Here is a 19,942-nt window from a genome sequence, read left to right as displayed (position 1 = left end):
GTTGGTTTGATATAAGTGTATCCTGTCATATTGGTAAGGGTTATATTTTTGGTTTTAGGTTGTGTTTAAGTGTTTTTGAAATATTGGTAATGACTGTTTTCTGATATTGCTTATATATGAAAATAGTTTGTGACCTGCCTATAATGGTGGGTGGGTGGCAAATATTTTTAAATAAAGTGCAGCATGAGAGAGGGAACAAGGTGGAGGGGGTGGAGAAGGGCAGAGGGGCCGTCAGCCATCCAAGCCATTGATATTTTATGAGTTGATTTGGTGATGCACCAGCCTATGGCCGTCAGTGCAGAGGAAAGAGGAGATCAGAAGCTCTACTCATCCTGCAGAGGAAACTCACGTCATAGGTGACTTCTTCTACCTGGTCCTTCTCCATCAGGAAAATCTTGCAGACCTGTTCGCATGGGCCCTGAAGAATCCGAGCAATAAGCGGGTAATCTGATTCCTTCAGTTTCTGCTTTTCTGCAGCAGTAAAGAAGAAGAATATAAAACGTTTCCCCTGGTGTCCATACCAGGTTTAGAATTACATCCAAACAATGCCCCCATGCATGCATGCTACCACCACAACATCGCTCTTCTTCAAATTACAGCTTTGTAAGCTGAGGCACGGGGGCCAGGAAAAGAAACTCCATCAACCACTTGGCGGAACAGCAGAAAAAAATTCAACTCAAGCCCCAGTTAGGAGACCAAGCCTCCTCTTCATCAATTACAGTCTGCAACTTTCCAGAATCTAAAGAGAGAACTCATTAACGCTTTGTTTCCTAACTGTAGAGTGAGGAAAGGAATAATTTATGCTGGACACCCCAAAACAAGTGCAGCTTTCAATTAGTGCACATACCTCCACTGGTGTGGACTACGTACAAAGCAAATTCCTCCGCTGAGTTTTCAATCTACAAATAACAAACCCAAAGAGATTGAGAAAACCAGTCATACAAATTTAGTCTTAAAAATTGTAATGTACAGATTACTTTCTCTCAAATACCATCTCTATAACCCACAAAACGTTTTGATTGTAAAGTGGGTTCTGGGGTTTAAATATTTTCTCTGACTTTCTTGCTGGAGGTCAAGTTTGTATGTTGCATTTGTATCATAATGAAAAGGTACCTCCGAAGAACTGATTTGTGTGTGACAGGATTGCAACCTTTCTGCCCTTCCCTCACCCACCTCACTTCCTGTTTTCCCCCATCTCCCTCTCCTCAGCACCCTGCCCTCCACACTCAACTACCCCCATTCTCTCAGACCAAGGGAGCCACTGAAATCTCCTCCTCTGTGTCATAACACAGAGGATACTGAACTACCACAAGATGGTATAATTGGCTTCTACAAAGAACAGCACCAAGAGATACAGGTTTTGCATTTCTGAGGTAAATTACTTGCCTTTCCAAATCTGCAAGTTAAAATTCTGGTGCAGCAGGCAGGTCCCTGCTCCAGAGAGCGCTTATAATCTAAGTCGGAACCCGGGACAATGGAGGGCCAAGTGGTTTGCCCAAGGTCAGAAGACGCACCAGTGGGAGCAGCAGAATTTGAACCCCCATCTTTCCTGGGTCTCGCCTCATTGTTCTAACCACTAGGCCACCCCTCCATTCTAGGAGATGATATTTAGTTATTAAGATCCATTGGAAGAAGGACTTGCCTTGAATTTATTCAGAAGCAATTTGAGAACCTGGGGAGTCACCATGGTGCTGTTTATTCTAACATTGGTTATGGAGCCATAGGCCGGAGTGAACACTGAAGTCTGAAACAAAAAGGGAAGAGACAGGTTATAATAATGCCATCCCAAATCTCTATTTTCCCTAATGAAAGATCCAGAACATGTGGGTCAATGAGAAAGCGTGATCTGCTGTTTGCTCAGGACAATCTCAGTGTCCCATACAGGAGAGAATATGGTCTAAAATACATTAGGAAGGGATATAAAACAGAAGGAAAAAAAAATCCCCATGAGCCTTCATTCGCAGGGTACAGACCCCCAGCCCTGGTTCTTACTGAACTGGAAGCCCAGAGGAGCAGGAGGAAACTGCTGGGTCAAAAAAATGGACCTTGATCTGGTAAGGGCAAACTTTGAAAAGCGCTCCAAATCCAGGCACATGAATGGTTAATTCCTCACTTGCTTTAAAACAAAACCAAAACAAAACAAAAAAACATACCAGGAATAAACTAAACTAGTGATGAACAGCAAAGAGTAGAGTGAGAATTGTAGAGGAGGATCTTCTGCCCTCAGAGTAAAAATAAAAATAAAAGTAGATTCCATTTAAACAAGACAACCCTCAGTGATTATAATATTGAGTTATCTACACCAGCAAAGTTATAATTGTGGTCCATTTACAAAACAACTGGTGTAAACAATGCAATGACGTTCCATAAAAGAGCCTTCTCTGACCATGTAGAAAGCGCCTCACCTTATGATTGTAGAAATGGCCGTTGATGGAGAACCGATGCCTCTTGATGCGCCGCCGGTCACTCGCCGTGCGAAGATTAGCCCGCCTGCGGACCCCCACGTCACTCCTTGTCCGCATCAGCTGAGGTACCTCTTCCTGTGGCTGCTCTGGAGCCTCGCTATCTGCAAAGAGTTGCGACACGTCTTCAATATGACCCTGCCTCTGCTGCAAATCCCACACACAGTGCCTGAGCATTTCCTCATGCATCCATGAGGCTGGAGTGCAGCACACTCTCCGACCCTTTCAGAAAGAGAGCTTCAAAAAGCCTGCACATATGAAATCCTCAGTGTGCAAAACTGTGGGTTCTCTCAATGAAATTAATGGGTACACGAAGTTTCAGTCTAACCGGTAAACTCACTTCCTGAACATAGTAACCAAAAAGACGAGCTGAAGTAGCCAGCATTATACTATTATAGTACATTCTAGAATATTTATTCCCCCCTTAGGTGTCACATTCAGCTAGCATGATAATCAAAGAATGGCAATTTGACCTTATTACTGCACACTAGAACAAGAGATTATGTGTAGAGATCCTTTCAGATCCCTACAAGAAACCATATAGAATATGCCATTTGTGTGGGAGGAAACAGAGCAATAATGTGGGTGCACGGCCTCCCCATGTGGAAGAGAGTATATGGTAGGTTCCTCTGGTATATAAAGCCAGACCACCATCTTAGGGAGTGGAGATATACATATATACCATGGCTGTCCTCTGATTTTTCTGATTAAGTTCTAATGCCTCCATGGAGCTTATTATTTTGGATGGGAGGATTTTTTTTATCCTCCCTATCTTCTATTTTTCAACAGAAGGGGCCTGCAAATTGTCAGTTTCCAGAAGAGGGAAGACTTGCAGCCATTTGGAGGAGAAGGAGAAAGGAGTGGAGATGGACCCTTACTAGGAGCCATGAATATCTACAGGAGATTTTGGGAGAAGTGATTAGTAACAGGAGTATCATTCAGACACTAAAAGGGAGAAGAGAATAATTGGTACATTTCAGTTACTGTGACAAAACTAAAGGACTTCAGAGGAGAAAACAATCTGGAGAGGTAGGAGGTCAATGACTATTAGAAGGGACCTTAATATTTCACCTACACTGGGAGGGAAGAAATAAAACTTGCCCTATGCCAATGGGCTGGGAGAAACATCAGATTAAAGACTGAATTAATTGGCTTTATCAGGGCAATGTTTTAACAAGACTTGGAGAAATCACAAATGTATGCAAAGCACGTGTAACATCTGTGTGTGAATTAAACAGCTGTAAAGAATATTTCCATAGTTTCACAACATCTCAGTAAAAGTATTGTTGGAAACCATCCATGCTTCCAGTGTAGTCTTTACGGTGGCTAATATTCCTCAGTGCTGTGATCATCACTGCTGTATGCATGATTTAGAAATGGGACTTAACTTTCACGGCCCTTTGCATTGCAATTATTTATCTTTTCCCTCCCAAGACTCTTTAAACTTTATGGGAAGTTACCACCTTTCCTAAACCAGTATGAGATATGGTCTCTGCTACCACTATCTGGGTACAAGCAGCCCCGGGATTCTATATGTTTTGATAGAGTGCTCAGGATCAGCGATTCTCAGCCGGTGTGTTGAGACATACCAGTGTGTCACCAAGCACCGGCCGGTGTGTTGCGGCTCCCGGTATCCCACTGCCCCAGATGTGCGTCCCTTCTCCCTTTTGCCTACTCCCGCGGGCCAATGGGAAGCCTCCTTTTTTCCTGCCCCCACTGCCCAATGGGAAGCCTCCTCCATTCTTCCTGCCCTCGCGCAGGCCAATCGGAAGCCTCTGGTTAGTGAGGCAGGAAGAAGGAGCATTGCATAGCCCGGGGTGGGGTGGTTTGAAGGGGGCTGGGAGGAGTGGCAGTGTCCAGGCCAGTGGCAGTGAAGAAGTCCGACCCCAACCAAGCAAGTCCACCATGGGAGCCCATTCCTGTGGTGGCAAAAAAGAAGGACCGCCGGAGTAAAGCCACAGCGGAACTGAAGTCCATCCATGCAGCAGAGGAAGAAGAGGTTTGGCGGTGATGCCCGGTGCATGCATGTGAGAATGGGAGCCTGGGGAGTGGGTGTGAATGAGAGCCTGGGTGTGGGGGTGTGTGTGTGTGTGTCTGGTTGTGGGCCCTAAGGAAGAGGATTGTAAGGACAGAGCTTCAGCGACCTGCTGCTGCTTCTGGTGAGTGCTATTGGCCTGGAAGGGAAAGGAGTAGGAGAGCTGCTGGAGAGGGTAAGTAAAGGTGGCTTTTTAAATTTATTTTTCTTGCTTGACTGCCATTTTAGTTATTGGGTATTATGCGATGTCTGCTGTTTTGAAATATTTTACTGGTATTTGGACAATTTTTAATAAGTTTTTGTTAGATATTATTCTGTTCATCAGCTGTTTTGTAATATTTTTAGTATAGCTTTACAATTATTTCTGTGTGGGGATCTATAGCAGCTTGGCTTATTCTGTTTTCCTAAGAGGAAGTGTATTAGTGTTTAGGGCCTGGTTTAATAGTTGTATTTCTTAGATAGGGTTGTTACTGTTTGCATGTGTTCCATAGTACAGGTGTAACTTTGTGTGGGTTAGTTTGTGTGCATTATTGCAAATCCTGAGAGTCTGTTAGGTGCTATATTTCTCTTTCCATTTCTCCAGGTTCGCACTGCATGCAGAGTGGCTTTTTTGGTTTTCCATTCCAGTTTCTGTCTCCATATTTATAATTTGTGGTTTTTCTGTACTTGGTGAAGATCAGTTCTGGATGTGTGACCGAGGTGAGGTATTTTACTAGCATGTAGGCATGTGTATCAATCTTATTTGTTGTGTTTTCTCAATAGGACATGCATTGGTGATAAATTACTGTCTTTTCATAAGGAGGGATATTGCACCTGATAGTAAAGGGAGTTTTGCTTTTACTGGGATGTCATCAGAACCAGAATATCTTTTTTCGTATGGCGAGTTGTACAGGGTAATGCCCTACATCTGCTCTGCATTCATAGCTGGGGGTCGAGGGAGTTCCTGTGCATGCAGAGTGCGTGTTTATACTGAGCCCCGTGACAGTCACATGTTCAGTGTGTCACGCATGTGAGAACCATCGGTCAGGTGTGTCCCAGCCAAAAAATGGCTGAGAACCACTGTTCTGGATTATGGGATGTAATTAAAGCTCGTTTGCAGGGATTTGAGAAGACCGGTTAGCTTGGTCCATTCATAATGAGCACTCACTTTTCCAATGTGCCCCCAAGCCATATGATATCACTTGCATTTTAGATCACTGGTACCAAGATCCAGTCCTTGAGTAACCCCCAACAGCTCTTGTTTTCCAGGGTATCCAAAATATGAAGATTACCCGATTCTTTTACCAAATCCATTCATGCAAATACTAAGTAATGTCCTGAATATTCACACTGGATATCCAGAAAAAGCTTAAGTGAGGACTTGATTTGAGAACCACCACTTTCAATATTAAGTTTTGCGGTAAGGAATGGGAGAAATGAACATGGGTTTTCTACCATTTATAACTATCTATACCACTTTAATGAAAACCTCATCAGTTCATGGTTCTGGGGGGAGTGGCCAAGATGGCAGAAAGCTATTTCTCCTTCTAAACATAAGATTTCTTAAAAAAAAAAAAAAAAAAAATTAAAAATGCCACCCAAGAGAAAAGGTAGGGTGAGGGTGTATCCTTCCATACCCTCAACTCTCCCAGGACAGTGTTCGATCCTGGAACTTACCGCAGTTTACCCGACAGGGGCAGCTCAAAGCCCCGCAGATGGAACGCCATTGGGAGCGTCGCTCGCACCAGGGGAAACGTCACTGAGCCCCCCAGACCTGAGGAAACCGGCGACACCAGGACTGGAAGTCCCCTCAGAGACGGCGCAGGGAATGGAACAGAGGAGTTTGGCGACTGGGTCGGAGGGAGTCGAAGCGGTGTCTAGAGAACCGAACTTGCTGGGAACTGTAGCTCCAGAACCGCTGAGCGATGATGGTGAGTTTTCTCGACCAGAGGAGGGGGGGGGGGGGGGGTTCGAAGCATGGTGGACGAGCAGAGAGAGCTGCAGGGAGGCCTAGTGCCTATGGAGATCTTGAGGCCGGCCGTAGTGACTCTTGACTCCCTATGGGAGCTGACTGCCTCTTTTGGCCCCGCTTTTCAGGGGTTTACGGGGCAGCTAAATTCTTTATCAGGAAAATTGGACATGAAGATTTACTTCAGGAACATTCAAACAAAATGTAAATATGACACAAAATACCTGTCAAATGCTTATCCAAGATAAACAAATTATGAACAGAAAAATGGAGATAATGGAAAATAGATTAAGGAGACTAAATCTAAGGATTTTAAACTTCCCTAAAGTTATAGGGGAGTCACCCCATGTAACTGAGAAAGTACATGCTGGAGATATTAAAAATACCAAATGAGAATATACCATCAATAAATAAGATCTTTTTCCTGCCATATAATAGAATGAGAGTCGATAATCAACCACAACTTGATATTAATAATCTCACGGAATTCTTGGAATCTTCATTAGAAGTTAGTGAAAGAGCGACTTTTCTTTTATCTTTGGTAGTTGAATCTGATGTGAGTTTGATTATGAGATTTTTCCAACATATGGGAGAATGCCTCATGGGGCAACGTGTTCACATTTTCCCAGATTTGTCAAAATTAACACAGGAGAGAAGAAAAGCCTTTCTTTCAATGAGCCAGGAAGCCATTCTCATGGGAGCCAAGTTTCTACTTAGATAACTTACAATAAAGTTGTATATATATATATATATATATATATATATATATATATATATTACGCTCCGGAACAACTAAGAGTGTTCTTAGACTCTAGAAAGAAAGTCTTAATAACCTCCTCTCCTATAGAGGACCATGTGATATGAGTCAGGTTCTAGTATTAACGGGTAAAACAATAGCTTGCTAGGCTAATTTCTTATTATGAAGTATATTTTGAGACTCCCAATGTAATACCTCCCCTCATAAAGATAGTGGTCTAAATTTAAAATTTGTTTTCTTCTTTTTATTTGAGAAGTTTAAATGATTCGTTTCTGTATTTATGAGCAAAGTATGTCTTTGTAATTATGCAAGAAAAAGCAATAAAGTTCAAATTAAAAAAAAAAAAAGTTCATGGTTCTTTCCACTTTTGTTTCTTAATGACTTGTTCACTTTCTTGTCTGCCACTTCTCCTCCACGAGACCCATAGATTTGACAGAGTCAAGCAGACAGAAAGTGATGAAACAATGATTCAGGACGTTCAGAAGGATTATAAAATGCTCCCAATCACATGCTGAGATAAATCACAATCTGAATACAACATGCATTCCTGTTCCCTTCATCTCCATTCAATTATATGGAGCTGTGTTAACTTAGGATGACCAGTTAACCCTATGTCATTAGAAACAGACCCAGTCCTAGGTTCAGCCCACTGCATTTACAGATTTGTACATCCAGCATCTCTAAGAACAGCAGAGATAAAATCAGGACCAGTTCAAGCTTTATGACATGGAGCTGTCTTGGCCTCCTTATATAAACTAACCTCCATGTTGCTCAACACACAGAACACCTCATCTATAACAGAGCTATCGCTTTGTATTACTTCACTGACTGAGAATGGGACACGTTTTCAAAATGCCCCAAATAAATACGCTCAAGATAAGCCTACAGGCCCTTCTCTCCCCATAGTTGGAATTCTTTTCAGCATATATGGCTCAGCCAGCTGCAGTGAGAGGGTTAAACCACCACCCCAGGCAAGGTGTAAACAAATAGCTGAGGCCTAGCAAGCAGGTAACAAGAGCTTATGCTTTAAACATTTAGAGCAAAAAGGATCAGAAGGAGGACAACGACTACACTGGAAATATCTGAATACCGCTGGCTTCCATCCCAGGAAGTACGAAATCTCTATTAAATCATTGATGATGATCTAGCGTTGCCGGGGGCCTGATTTTAATCGCATGGTTTCTGCTGTCACAAGGGCTTGATTTACTGTAATGAATTGTTGTCATTACTTAAATTCAGCATTACAATCCCCAGTGAGCACAGAGGGTTGTAAACCAGCTCATGAAATGCTAGGCAGTACCCTTGAGATTGTGAGGGGGATGCTCTATACTGTAACAGATGACTACAAATGCAGTGTGCCGCTTGTGCCTTGGATAGGTCAGTGTTCAAGGTGACTCCAGCTCTATCAGGAAAACGGTGGGGGACCAGGAAGTATTACTGCCATGACCCCAGTGTCCATCTCCCCACCTACCCCCTCAGTGAGTAAATAGAAAAGATGTCAACCTTGGGCTCAGCTGCAGAAGACTACAATGGCTATTGGATGCAAGGGCAGGTTCACAATGGCAAGCAAGATACTGGCACTGCCTTTTCAAGAAAGTTCACATTTCTTTAACAAACATCAAGTACTGCCAACATAATATATGTTATTTTAACAATGACTTGCAAACCAGCAGCAATAGAGCACATGTATTTTTACTAATGTCTCTTAAAAATGTTTCATGTTTCACTACATAATAATATAGCCACTATAATCCCCCTATAATGTAAGGAATGTTATCTAATAACCCTGTACCCAGTTAACCTGCTCCTTGTTAATTTCTTAAACGTTCTTATGTAATTTTTCGTTCCCTGTAAAGGCCATGCCTAAATGATAGCCACGCTGTCATAGTTCCAAGTTACATGTAAACCGATAAGATGTGCAAACGGTTGTCTGTATATAACAACCCTAAATAAATAAATAAATAAATAAATAAATAAATAAAATAATATTAACATGTGGCTAAGTTTTCTGTTTAGGGATTATGAGGGAGATAAAAGATGTGAAACAAGGACATCAAGAAGTGGAGATAAGTTGCCGATAGAGTCTGCACGCTGGGAAGAATATGCGGGAGAATATGCCAGTGTCAAAATGCGAGTAAGTAAGGAATGATGAAAATATGAATTTGATGAGGTGTTAGTATTCATGGCTTTATGTGTTTTTAGGACATTGGTGAGGCAGTCTGGAGAGATTGCTGTCCCCTGAAGAAGCTCGGTGTGAGAAACAAGGGGCTCTTGTTGGGAGTTATAAGAAGGGGTTCATAAAAGGATAGGTCGTCAACATTTGGGGGAGATAAAATGTATAAGGAAACATGGGGACATTTTAAGATAATTTTTAGTGAGCTGTTCTATGATAGGATGTATCTACGTAAGGTTTGAATAGGGTAATGCATGTGTGATGATTTATAGTTTTAATGAAAGGGAAGTTTGTGTGTGAATATTTTTTGTGTACTAGTCTATAGATAACATTCCTTGCAACTTAGGGGAATTACAGTAGCTATATTATGTACTGAAATAAACATTGTTTAAGAAGAGAAATTTGTAAAAAATACATGTTCATGGCTGTTTGCAATGCATTGTTAAAATAAACATGTGTTATGTTGGCATAGTTGATAAAGAATGTGAACTTTCTTTATAAGGCATTTGGCAGTATTAAGAGGGTTATATGAAAATTGTTGGGATTCCTTTGCATTTGATACTGTATATAGCTTACTTATAGTGTACTCATATTTGTCTACCTTCAGTTGTATTTTACCTTTAAGGAAGAAACGGGATCATATAACATCAAACTGGAGCTTGGCATTACCAGCCCCTATCGTTCATATCTATACATCGGAGTTTTAGGAGGAGAAAAGTGGTTTGAAATACAGACACATCTAGGCAAGAAAGAAGAAAGGAGGGAAATAAACAGAAATGGAGGGAAATGTCAGGATGGGGGTAAGCGGGGTGGAAACAGCCCTCTGATTTTAATGCAAAGCACGGCTCTTTCCTGACCTGTTTTGTTGGATCCTCCATCGGTGCCAGACAAAGCATCTGTATCTGTAATTTGAATATCTGGTATGGTATTTGCACTAGATACAGACCTAAGGAAAGAAAAACACACTGTACAAAACAATTGCAAGGCAGTCCTCACAGGTCCTTTGTAGGACTGCACTATATATATTATATACAGGTTAAAGGAGATTAAGCATTAAATGTCAACATTCTTTTACAGCTATAACTTCCAAGTTAGCACAAGATATATGGGAGTCTCCAGCACTCTTGTTCCAGGTTTTCTGCATTTATCAAAATCTCCTGTGCTTTCAGTTTTGTAGAATCAATGTTAATGTCCAGGTCTCCCTCACTTCGGTAGGGCCTCCAGGAACTGGAATGGAGAAATTACTTACCTGATAATTTTGTTTTCCTTAGTGTAGACAGAGGGACTCAGGACCAGTGGGTTATGAGCTTCTCTGCCAGCAGATGGAGGCGGAGTCAGGTTTCAAAGCTGATTTCACCCTAGATACACCCTGCAGGGACCTCAGCCCTTCAGTATTTTCTTCAAAAGCCATTGTGGACATACTATAGAAAAAACTTGATTTAAAATGATTAAAATATGATTAAAGATGGATAACCGTAACTGTACTCAACTAATCAAACATGAACCCCAGTAAGATTATAGATACCCTGATCTAGGGAATCCATGGCACCGTCCTTGGGCAGCCGTGGGCAGGATGCTGAGTCCATCTGTCTACACTAATGAAAACAAAATTATCAGCAAATTAATTTCTCCATCTCCTAGTGTGTAGCCAGATGGACGAATGGGATGTACAAAAGCTACTCCCGATTGGGGCAAGAGGCTGCCCGCAGTCCGGTTAACACCACCCTAGCAAAGGCGGAATCCTCTCGGGCCTGTACATCCAGGTGACAGAACCTGGAGAAGGTGTGTTGGGAGGACCACGTCACCGTTCGGCAGATATCAACAGGAGACAGCAGTCCAGCTTCCAGCCATGAGACTGCCTGAGTCATAGTGGAATGAGCTTTAACTTGAGAAGATAATGGCTTTCCTGCTTTCTCACAGGCTCCCATGACCACTGTTGCAACCGTCGCTGCTTGACATCCTCACTCCGCCCTCTCTACCTCTGTGGCGACTCCCTCCGGGTCTGATGGACGGCTGGCTACCTCGGCGTCTCCATGCCGTCTCTCTCCGGCGTCCCCGGACCGGCTCGACGTTACAGATCCGCCATGTTGCCTGAAGACCTAGGGCGCGCGTGCTCTAATTGAAGTACCAGCAAGGGTGCGAACCTCAGGGGCGTCCCCCTGAGATGATGTTATCGGCTTCCAATATTTAAAGGTCTCTATTTCGCTATCTAACTGAGTTAGCAAGGGGAAAGGGTTTGCTTCGGCTACACCCCCCAAGCTACTCTGCCTCCTCGGACTTACCAGAGGTACCCGCTCCTCGGGGGCCTCGCTCTTTTTCTTTACATTTAGATTACAGATAGGAACCGGTACTCGCTCCTCGAGGGCCCATATTCCTGGACATTCTGAAGATTCTCTACTGCTTGGAAGCTATCGCTGCTACAAACAATTGTGAGTTACCATCGCTCTCTCAGAGCTTTCCCTGGAACCAGGTACTCACTCCTCGAGGGCCTAAACCTTTCCAGCACCTGAGCTTCATTGAGACCTTATGTGAGTTTTGTCATCTAGTTCTGTTCATGAACTCTGCCTATTCACTTTTCTACAATTTCTCAACAGCTCAGCCATCCTGGATCACTGTTCCAGTACCTGAGGGACTACAGCCCTGCCGGGCATATCAGCTCACTACTGCCACCTCTGGTGGTTTCAAAACCTGTTTAATAAAAGAACTAATGTGTGTGTCTCCATACTCAAGCCTAGCTGGTGGTCCCTGTCGGGATATACTCCCGGGGGCGTGGTCATCTGCCACCGGCCCAGGGATCCACCCACAACTAGATCAGATTGCTACTCCTCACAGAGATTCATTATAGATTGCTACTCCCAGCTCTAACAGAGCTTTCCTAATAGATTGATAACTCCTATCTGATAGCTCCTCCAGTCAGATAGCAGATTCCTAACAGATTGCTAACTCCTTGGCAAGACGATATCTGAGACACTACAAGATTGTTGACTCCTCCTTTAGGAGCCATCAATAACAGATTGCTAACTCCTCATGGAGATTCCTAACAACCACCTCCTTAATCCAGTGAACTATGGTAGCCCACGAAGCTGGTTCACCCCACTTCCTTCCACCGTGAAGGACAAACAGGCAGTCCGTCTTCCGGACCGGTTCTGAAACTTCCAGATACCGCCCCAAAAGTCTACTGACATTCAAATGACAGAGGAGGCGGTATTCTTCTGTGTCCTTGTGCTAATCTAGAGATGGCAACGAAATGAACTAATTCAGATGAAACTCCGAGACTACCTTTGGCAAGAAAGATGGAACGGTACAAAGCTGTAATGCGCTGTAATGCTCCTAGAGTCATTCGGAGGAACGGTTCCTGACATTAGGGATGTGAATCGGGCTTCGGACCATTGAAAATATCGTACGATATTTTCAAAATAGTCAGAAATCGGGGGCTCCCCCAAAATGATAGGAAAACCCCGCAAAATTGTTCGTGGGGGTTCTCTTATCATTTTGGGGGAGGGCGGGAAAAACGGCACACAAAAATAACCCCTAAACCCACCCTGACCCTTTAAAACTAATCCCTTAGCTTCCCCCACCCTCCCGACCCCCCCAAAAACTTTTTACAGGTACCTGGTGGTCCAGTAGGGGTCCCGGGAGCGATCTCCTGCTCTCGGGCCGTCGGCTGCCACTAATAAAAATGGCGCCGATGGCCTTTGCCCTTACCATGTGACAGGGTATCCGTGCCATTGGCCAGCCCCTGTCACATGGAGGGAGCACTGGATGGCCGGCGCCATCTTTAAAAATGGCGCCGGCTGGCCATCTTGGCGCCAGCCGGCCATCTTGAATATTCGGATATTCAAGACGGCGCCGGCCGGCCATCTTGAATATCCTCGCCTTATCAGGCGAGCCCTCTCAAGGCCAGACTGTAAGATAGAATAGAGTCAGACCCTTGTGAAGGACTGGTCCCTGCTGCAGCAGGTCCCTATTATTATTTATTATTTAACATTTTTTATATACCGAAATTCTAGCAACAATGTTGCTAATCATTTCGGTTTACATATAACATTGGAGTGACTTAAAATGCGAGTCTTACATGGAACAGGAAAATGAACTTGGAGACAATTGAATAAATACTAATAACAATACCTCCCCTATGCGGTGGAAGGCATAGGGGAGGTCTCCACCAGGAGTGTCCATTTGTCCGCATACCATGGATGCCTGGGCCAATGTGGAGCTACTAGTAGGATGAATCCCCTGTGGTGCTCGATTCTGTGAATGACCCTGCCCAGCAGGGGCCACGGAGGGAAGGCATATAGCAACTCTTCTTCTGGCCAGGTCTGAACGAGAGCATCGATACCCAGAGACCACGGATATCTTCTGCAACTGAAGAATCGGGGAACCTTCGTATTGTGAGATGTGGCCAGCAGGTCGATGGACAGGAGACCCCAGCAATCTGCTATCAGCTGAAAGGATTTGGACGACAACATCCACTCTCCTGGATCCAAACTCTCCCTGCTTAGAAAGTCTGCTCTGACATTGTCTTTTCCTGTGATGTGGAAGGCTGAGATCATCCATAAGGTGATCAACCTCCTGTGACACTTGCTGGCTCTTGGTTCCACCTTGGCGGTTGATGTAGGCTACCATTGTTGCGTTGTCCGACATTACATGGACTACTTGACCCTGGAGTCTGTAGCTGAATTGTAGACACGCCAATCTGACTGCCCAGGCTTCCAGGCAGTTGATGTTCCAGAGGGCCTCTTCCCTCGGTCCAGTGTCCCTGGGCCTTCAGTTCCTGACAGTGAGCTCTCCAGCCCCAGAGGCTTGCGTCTTTTGTGAGGACCAATCAGTTTGGAGAGGACAAGCTCAGTTGAGCTTCCTGTAGCCACCACTGGAGCAGAGAGCATACTCCCATCGGTAAGTGGAGGTGAATCAAATGGTATCGAGACTGCAGGTTCCAACGTGACAGTAGTGAGCATTGAAGTGATCGCATGTGTACCCTCACCCATGGCACTAACTCCAGGGTTGCCGCCATCAAACTGATAACTTGGAAATACCTCCATACCATTGGGCGTATCATGCTCAATTGACACACTTGGGACATAAACTTTCTTATCTGCGTGAATGTAAGGAAGACCTTGCCCTCCTTGGTGTCAAACTGGATATTCCCAGATATTCCAAGGCTGCTCCTCCCTGCACTGGGATAGTTGTTCGCTTAGAGACGGCACAGACCAGCGCATCCACTTTAGGGAAACGCAAATGCTCTCTAACTGCTGGATCCAGTGAGTATAGAGCTTCTGACACTCGACCTCCTTTAAAACTTGCTTCTGGGGCATCCCATTCCAGGTCAATCAACTCCTGGATGGCTTCCAGTACTGGAAAGTAGTAAGAGGCTTTTCTATAGGGAAATCAGAATGGGATTCTTCTTTGATTCTGTCAGAGTCCACCCTAAGAACTCCCAGCATCTTCAAGGTCTGTGAAACCAGGGCCAGCAATTCATCTCTATGGAAAAATCAACATGGTCCGATACGGTTCTAAACCAGGGGAAATTTTCCCATCTTCCAAGGAATCTGTATCCTCCTCTTCGTCCATGCCATCCAGGTCCGTGCCAGAGATATCCCTGGTGAAGCGAGGCATGCTTTGAAGTCTGCCGAAAGGACTGGGAGAGGGAGGGCTTACCAGCTGAGGTTTTGTCCGGACAGGGGCAAGTGAGGTAGCAGACTGTGCCTATACGAAGGCTTGAAGGCCCTGGAAAATTTCCACCTAAGAGAAAGCAGCTGGGTCTATGCCTAGCCAAGGAGGTACTGGGGTAGATGCCGCTAAATTTCCCTCTCCCACGGATGACACAGTCCCATGGGTACTCCAATCTGGGATAGTTCCAGTTAAGGCTGTGGCTAACCCATCATCTGAATGGAAGGAGCGGGCTTAGCAAAGTCCAGGGAGGCCAACTCTCCATGGGCTCTCTCACAATGTTTACATAAGTTGGAATCCAGGTCAGACTGTGAAGCCCCTACATGACAAGCAGTGCAGAGAGAAAGGTGCTTATGTTTCTTGGCTGCCGGAGCCATTGGCAGAGGTAACTGTGTGTTCTGTCAGCTCGCGCTTAAAATTTTTTATGCGCACAGATTTCGGGTACCGTGGGCTGAGCGGCGAGGCATACACTCAGCCCATGCGCCCGGCTTTACCTGTATTCTGCGCTTAGTAGGTTATGTGTGTATGTACGGTACACACACGACGTTATGCACACTGCACATGTGCAGAGCAGACGCGCTGTGTGTACAGATGTTCTATGGAGGGTAATATGGCACGCACAAAGAAGTGCACAAGATGGCGCTGTCGCGGCCTACCACGCGGTGTGCCAACCAAACCTAAAGCGGGGCCTAGCCCACTGGGAAGCTGCTCAACCTGCTTGGAAGCCCACTTCCCCTTACCCCAACGGGATCGGGAATGACAAAGGAACAGAGAAAAGAAAGAAAGAATTAATAAGACAACTACAGCGAACAGATACTTCCTTTAGGTTTAAGACTTTGTCAGGAAGTCTGACCAGATGTTCTGGTAAAACTTCCACTTTGTAAGCTGTGTGCTGTTATGGGATGCTTTTCATCTTGTAATGGACAGAACAAAGTAAAAGGTTACTGGAATGTCATAAAGGACCAGGTTCTGACGGTTGACAGGCGCTGGCAGGCCTGAACTAGAGCGGCTCTCACTACCACAGACCACTCCTTTTCTTTTGGTACCACTTATTCCTCTCTTCTGAACTCAGAATATTCCCAAGGGAGTCGGGAAGAGAGTTGGGCAGCCCTGAAATTCACCTTAGTGTGACTGGAATGGCCGCCCCCCTGAAACACGTTACACGCAGCCTGAGACCTGGGCAGAACAGGAGCCTGCAACCCAAATTCTTTGCAGACGCAGCGCTGCACGGAACAGCAAACGCGAGTTAAACTACCGCACTCTTCCTGCCTTACTAGAGATAAAAGAGTGAGTTCCTGGGCCCTCCCTTACAGACTCACTGATGCTCCTTTGGAATTGTTTTCCAGGGGGAATGGTGTTATTTAGAGAAATGCCCTTGTGATGTTTTCAGCTGCTGTCTTATGCACACATGCCAGAGTTTTCCAGGCACTGAAAGAGGGAGGAGGGAGACATTTTATTCTCTGCCTGAAATGATCTGGAGAAAGAGGGCCAGGAAAAAACATGGTAACAATGAATAGGGAGCAAAAGGTCTTGTGTTTGCCACGTTAGCCCCACTTGAATACTAGGAAATAAAGGTAAAAAAAATAAGTGATAGGTGAGACCTTTTTAATCGGACTCACTCAGCAAACTGATCTGTGAATAGCTTGCCCCTTTCCTCAGACTGGCAGGAGCTCACCGGCAGAGCTCCTGCCAGTCTGTTTTTATTTTTTCTCCCTTAACTTTTACAGTTACGTTTTTCTCCCCAGCCATTTGGGGGTTCTGTGGCTTTTTTTGTTTTTTATTAGGTTAGGAGAAAACAGAGTTGCTTACCTGTAACAAGTGTTCTCCTAGGACAGCAGGATTTTAATCCTCACAGATGGGTGACATCAAATGGAGCCCGACACAGAAAACGTTTGTCATGCCCAGCATGCCACTATCCGCGCATCTACATGGGGTCCCCCTTCAGTCTCATAACATAGAATTCATGAGCGAAAAAATAAAACAAAATGCAGGAGAACCCAACTCTGCGGGGTGGCGGGCGGGTTTCGTGAGGACTAACATCCTGCTATAATAGGAGGACACCTGTTACAGGTAAGCAACTCTGCTTTCTCCTAGGACAAGCAGGATGGTAGTCCTCACAGATGGGTGAATAAATACCAAGATACAGGCTGCTCCCGACAACGAGTATTACCAACCAGCACCGAACCGGGTGCCAACGGGCACCAAAATAAAAATGGGTTTCAGTTAAGATAGGGAGACAGCCTGATTCCAACCAATGGGCTTTAGGAAGGGAGAGTTGGGTTTAAGCCTGGAAGAGGAACACGAAGGAAGTCACCGGAGGAAGCAACGAAGTACACGTCCAGCGTAGAGACCTGTTACAAAGGCAACTAACTGAGGCTGGGCCCGGCCCTTATATACTGGAGCCCAGTGATGTCATCATTTGGGGCCGTGGGTAGGTTTCCCGCCACGGCCCCTTTAAAAGGAAAGGAGATGCATGGCGCGGGACGTCTCTTCACAGACCATGTGAGGCGGCCCACCGCGGAGACAGCAGCACTGGGGACGGCCCAAGATCGAAGGCGGCAGCCCACAGCCGCAAGGGAAGTGGAGCTAGACGCTGGAACAGGCAGAAGAGAGTAAGAGGGCCTAGCCACAGGCCTGCCGCAGCCGGCACACGCAACATTTAACAGCCTTCCCCGCTCATCTTATCACCTTTTATTGTCAGAATGCTTTAAAATCTGGTAGAGGTAGTCAATGGCTATGTTGGTGACGAGTTGGACTATAAGTGAATAATGGGTCATCTTCCTGCACTGCATGAAGGCAAGGTGTTGTGCGTTTTGTTTGGTCTTGTTTGGTCTTATACAAAAGATTTGATTCTGGGATGAGAGGGGTAAGAGATTTTCGGCCATTGGGTGAGCAATTACTCAATAGCCTAACCTTCAGCCCTTGCCCTTTTTGCTAGTTACACTGTGACCCCACCCACTACGAGTATGGAGGGGAGGCAGATGAGTTGGCTTGTGTCTATTTCATTGGCTTTTGAAGAAGTTTTTTTGTAATTTATTCAATTTTAAATCTTATTAACAGAAAATAAAAAGCATAAGAAAAACAAATATACTAGCAATTAATACCAGCCAAATAGTAAATACACAATCAAATAAAGGGACAGATGTAATAAGATGCTAGTTATGAGCTGAAGATGCTGCTTCCAAGGGATATAAAAAAAAAATTATGCAAATGATTTGTGCGCAGAAATCTGCTCACATAGGGAGAAATGCGCTTACTTAAGCGCAGTAAGGGCCTATGTAATAAGTGGCCGCAACCACGCTCAAAACCCGCACCGATAATCCATGCTTTATAAAAGCGAACAGGTCTCCTTATTAAGTGAAAATATGATCCTGGAAAGTATTTTTAAATATTTCAAATAACTGTGCTGCAGAAAACATGGCAAATATTTTCATGGATGCTAATTCACACTGGCATAGCAGCGAGACTGGTGCCCTGTTGAGCACCCATCTGGAAGCTTGGGTGCCGACATAGGCACTCAGCCGGGAGTGAATATGGACGATCTGGTGCCCAGAAAGGTGCCTAGCTAATCTTGCTGCTCAGGCATTGAGCTCAGCACTTACTTGGTTGTGAATCTATACGATTAGGCGCCCAGGGAAGCAACTACCTAAGCTGGCCGCTCTGATGCTGGCCACTCGGTCGCCCAGAAAAGCACCTAGCGATGCTGGCCGCTCGGATGCCAACATAGGCCCCCTGAGTCACCACTGACACTTAACTCGTCCCCTGACCATGGCGGTAAAAAACCCTGCATTAAAAAAATCTGCATTAGCGTGGCTCCCTGCATTGCTTGTGATTAGCTAATAACCTCCTTTGCATGCCATTAGCATGCATTTGTGCAGGAAAAACCGCGGGTCTGTAAGCGTGTTTGTACGCGCTTTTTCCCCCCCCGTGTTCAAAACCCTTATTACATCCCCATATAGGGCTTTGCATGGGAAAACGCGCATACAAACGCATGTCCAGGCGCACGCAAACCCACGGCAGCTTCAGCGCACCTTATTACATCTGCCCCAAAATATTATGGTTTTCTAGCCACATCTATGGGACACTGCAGAAAAATAAAAATATATAGATTACTCATACTAATAAAAGGAGAGGCGGAAGGTTAATTACTCCTCTATACAATCAATACTCTCATGCTAGATGACCTTCCCTACTCTCTTGCCTTATTTCTCAAAAAGGTTTCAAGGTGTCCAGGGTCAGAAAAAAAACAACACTATGATTTTGATAAGAAATCAAAATGTTTACAAGTAAATTTAAGAAAAAACGTTCCACCCAGAGATAATACTCTGTTTCAACATCAAAAATTGTTTCCTCTGTGTCCGAGTACTAGCTGAGACATTCGGAAACAACTGGATTTTCTGACCACAGAATTGAAAATCCTTGCAGGAAAAATATTTATGGAAAGCCAGCTCCTTATCCCTCTCCAGACTAAAACAAATCAAGAGTGGCTCTTAAGGAAATAAACATCTATCGATGACTAAGTGGAGAGACCCGGCCTCATTGGATGAAAATGATCTGCAGCTCCTTCTTCTATCTACAGTAATATTCCTTCTCTTTCTAGGAAGATAATATATATTAGAGATTGCAGGTATCCTATCACTTAAATACCTCAATCAAATATTTCTTAAAACATTTCAAACAAGGACAACAGGCAAGTCATAGAGAAATTAGGAACTGAAGATTTTCCCCCTCTGGACATTTTCAATGTTCTCTAATAGATTGTGAATTACTAAATTAACTTTAATATAGGCGGATCTTACAGCCTGGTCAGTCATCAGTCTCTTCAATCAAGTAAATCCGTTTTCAATTAACCCTAAGCAGGATTCATAACTCTGGAACATTTGCTTAGAGTCTTCTG

At 44.6% G+C, this 19,942-nt stretch overlaps 1 protein-coding gene across 2 annotated transcripts in view; it reads right to left on the bottom strand.

Moving 5' to 3' along the window:
* The window catches only part of RASSF2 (Ras association domain family member 2), an 89,980-nt gene that overhangs the window by 14,978 nt on the left and 55,060 nt on the right, over nt 1-19,942 (bottom strand). For both annotated transcript variants that reach the window (XM_029604060.1, XM_029604059.1), the window contains exons 5-9: nt 10,233-10,321; nt 2,406-2,566; nt 1,643-1,744; nt 848-899; nt 350-471 (exon numbers count right to left, since the gene is read on the bottom strand). In XM_029604060.1, coding sequence (XP_029459920.1) covers nt 350-471; nt 848-899; nt 1,643-1,744; nt 2,406-2,566; nt 10,233-10,321 — 526 coding nt within the window. The remainder of the gene's footprint in view (nt 1-349; nt 472-847; nt 900-1,642; nt 1,745-2,405; nt 2,567-10,232; nt 10,322-19,942) is intronic.

The sequence above is a fragment of the Rhinatrema bivittatum genome, chromosome 5, assembly GCF_901001135.1.
Source record: "Rhinatrema bivittatum chromosome 5, aRhiBiv1.1, whole genome shotgun sequence".
Classification (NCBI taxonomy): Eukaryota; Metazoa; Chordata; class Amphibia; order Gymnophiona; family Rhinatrematidae; genus Rhinatrema; species Rhinatrema bivittatum.
This window is presented reverse-complemented; position numbering and strand designations above follow the sequence as displayed.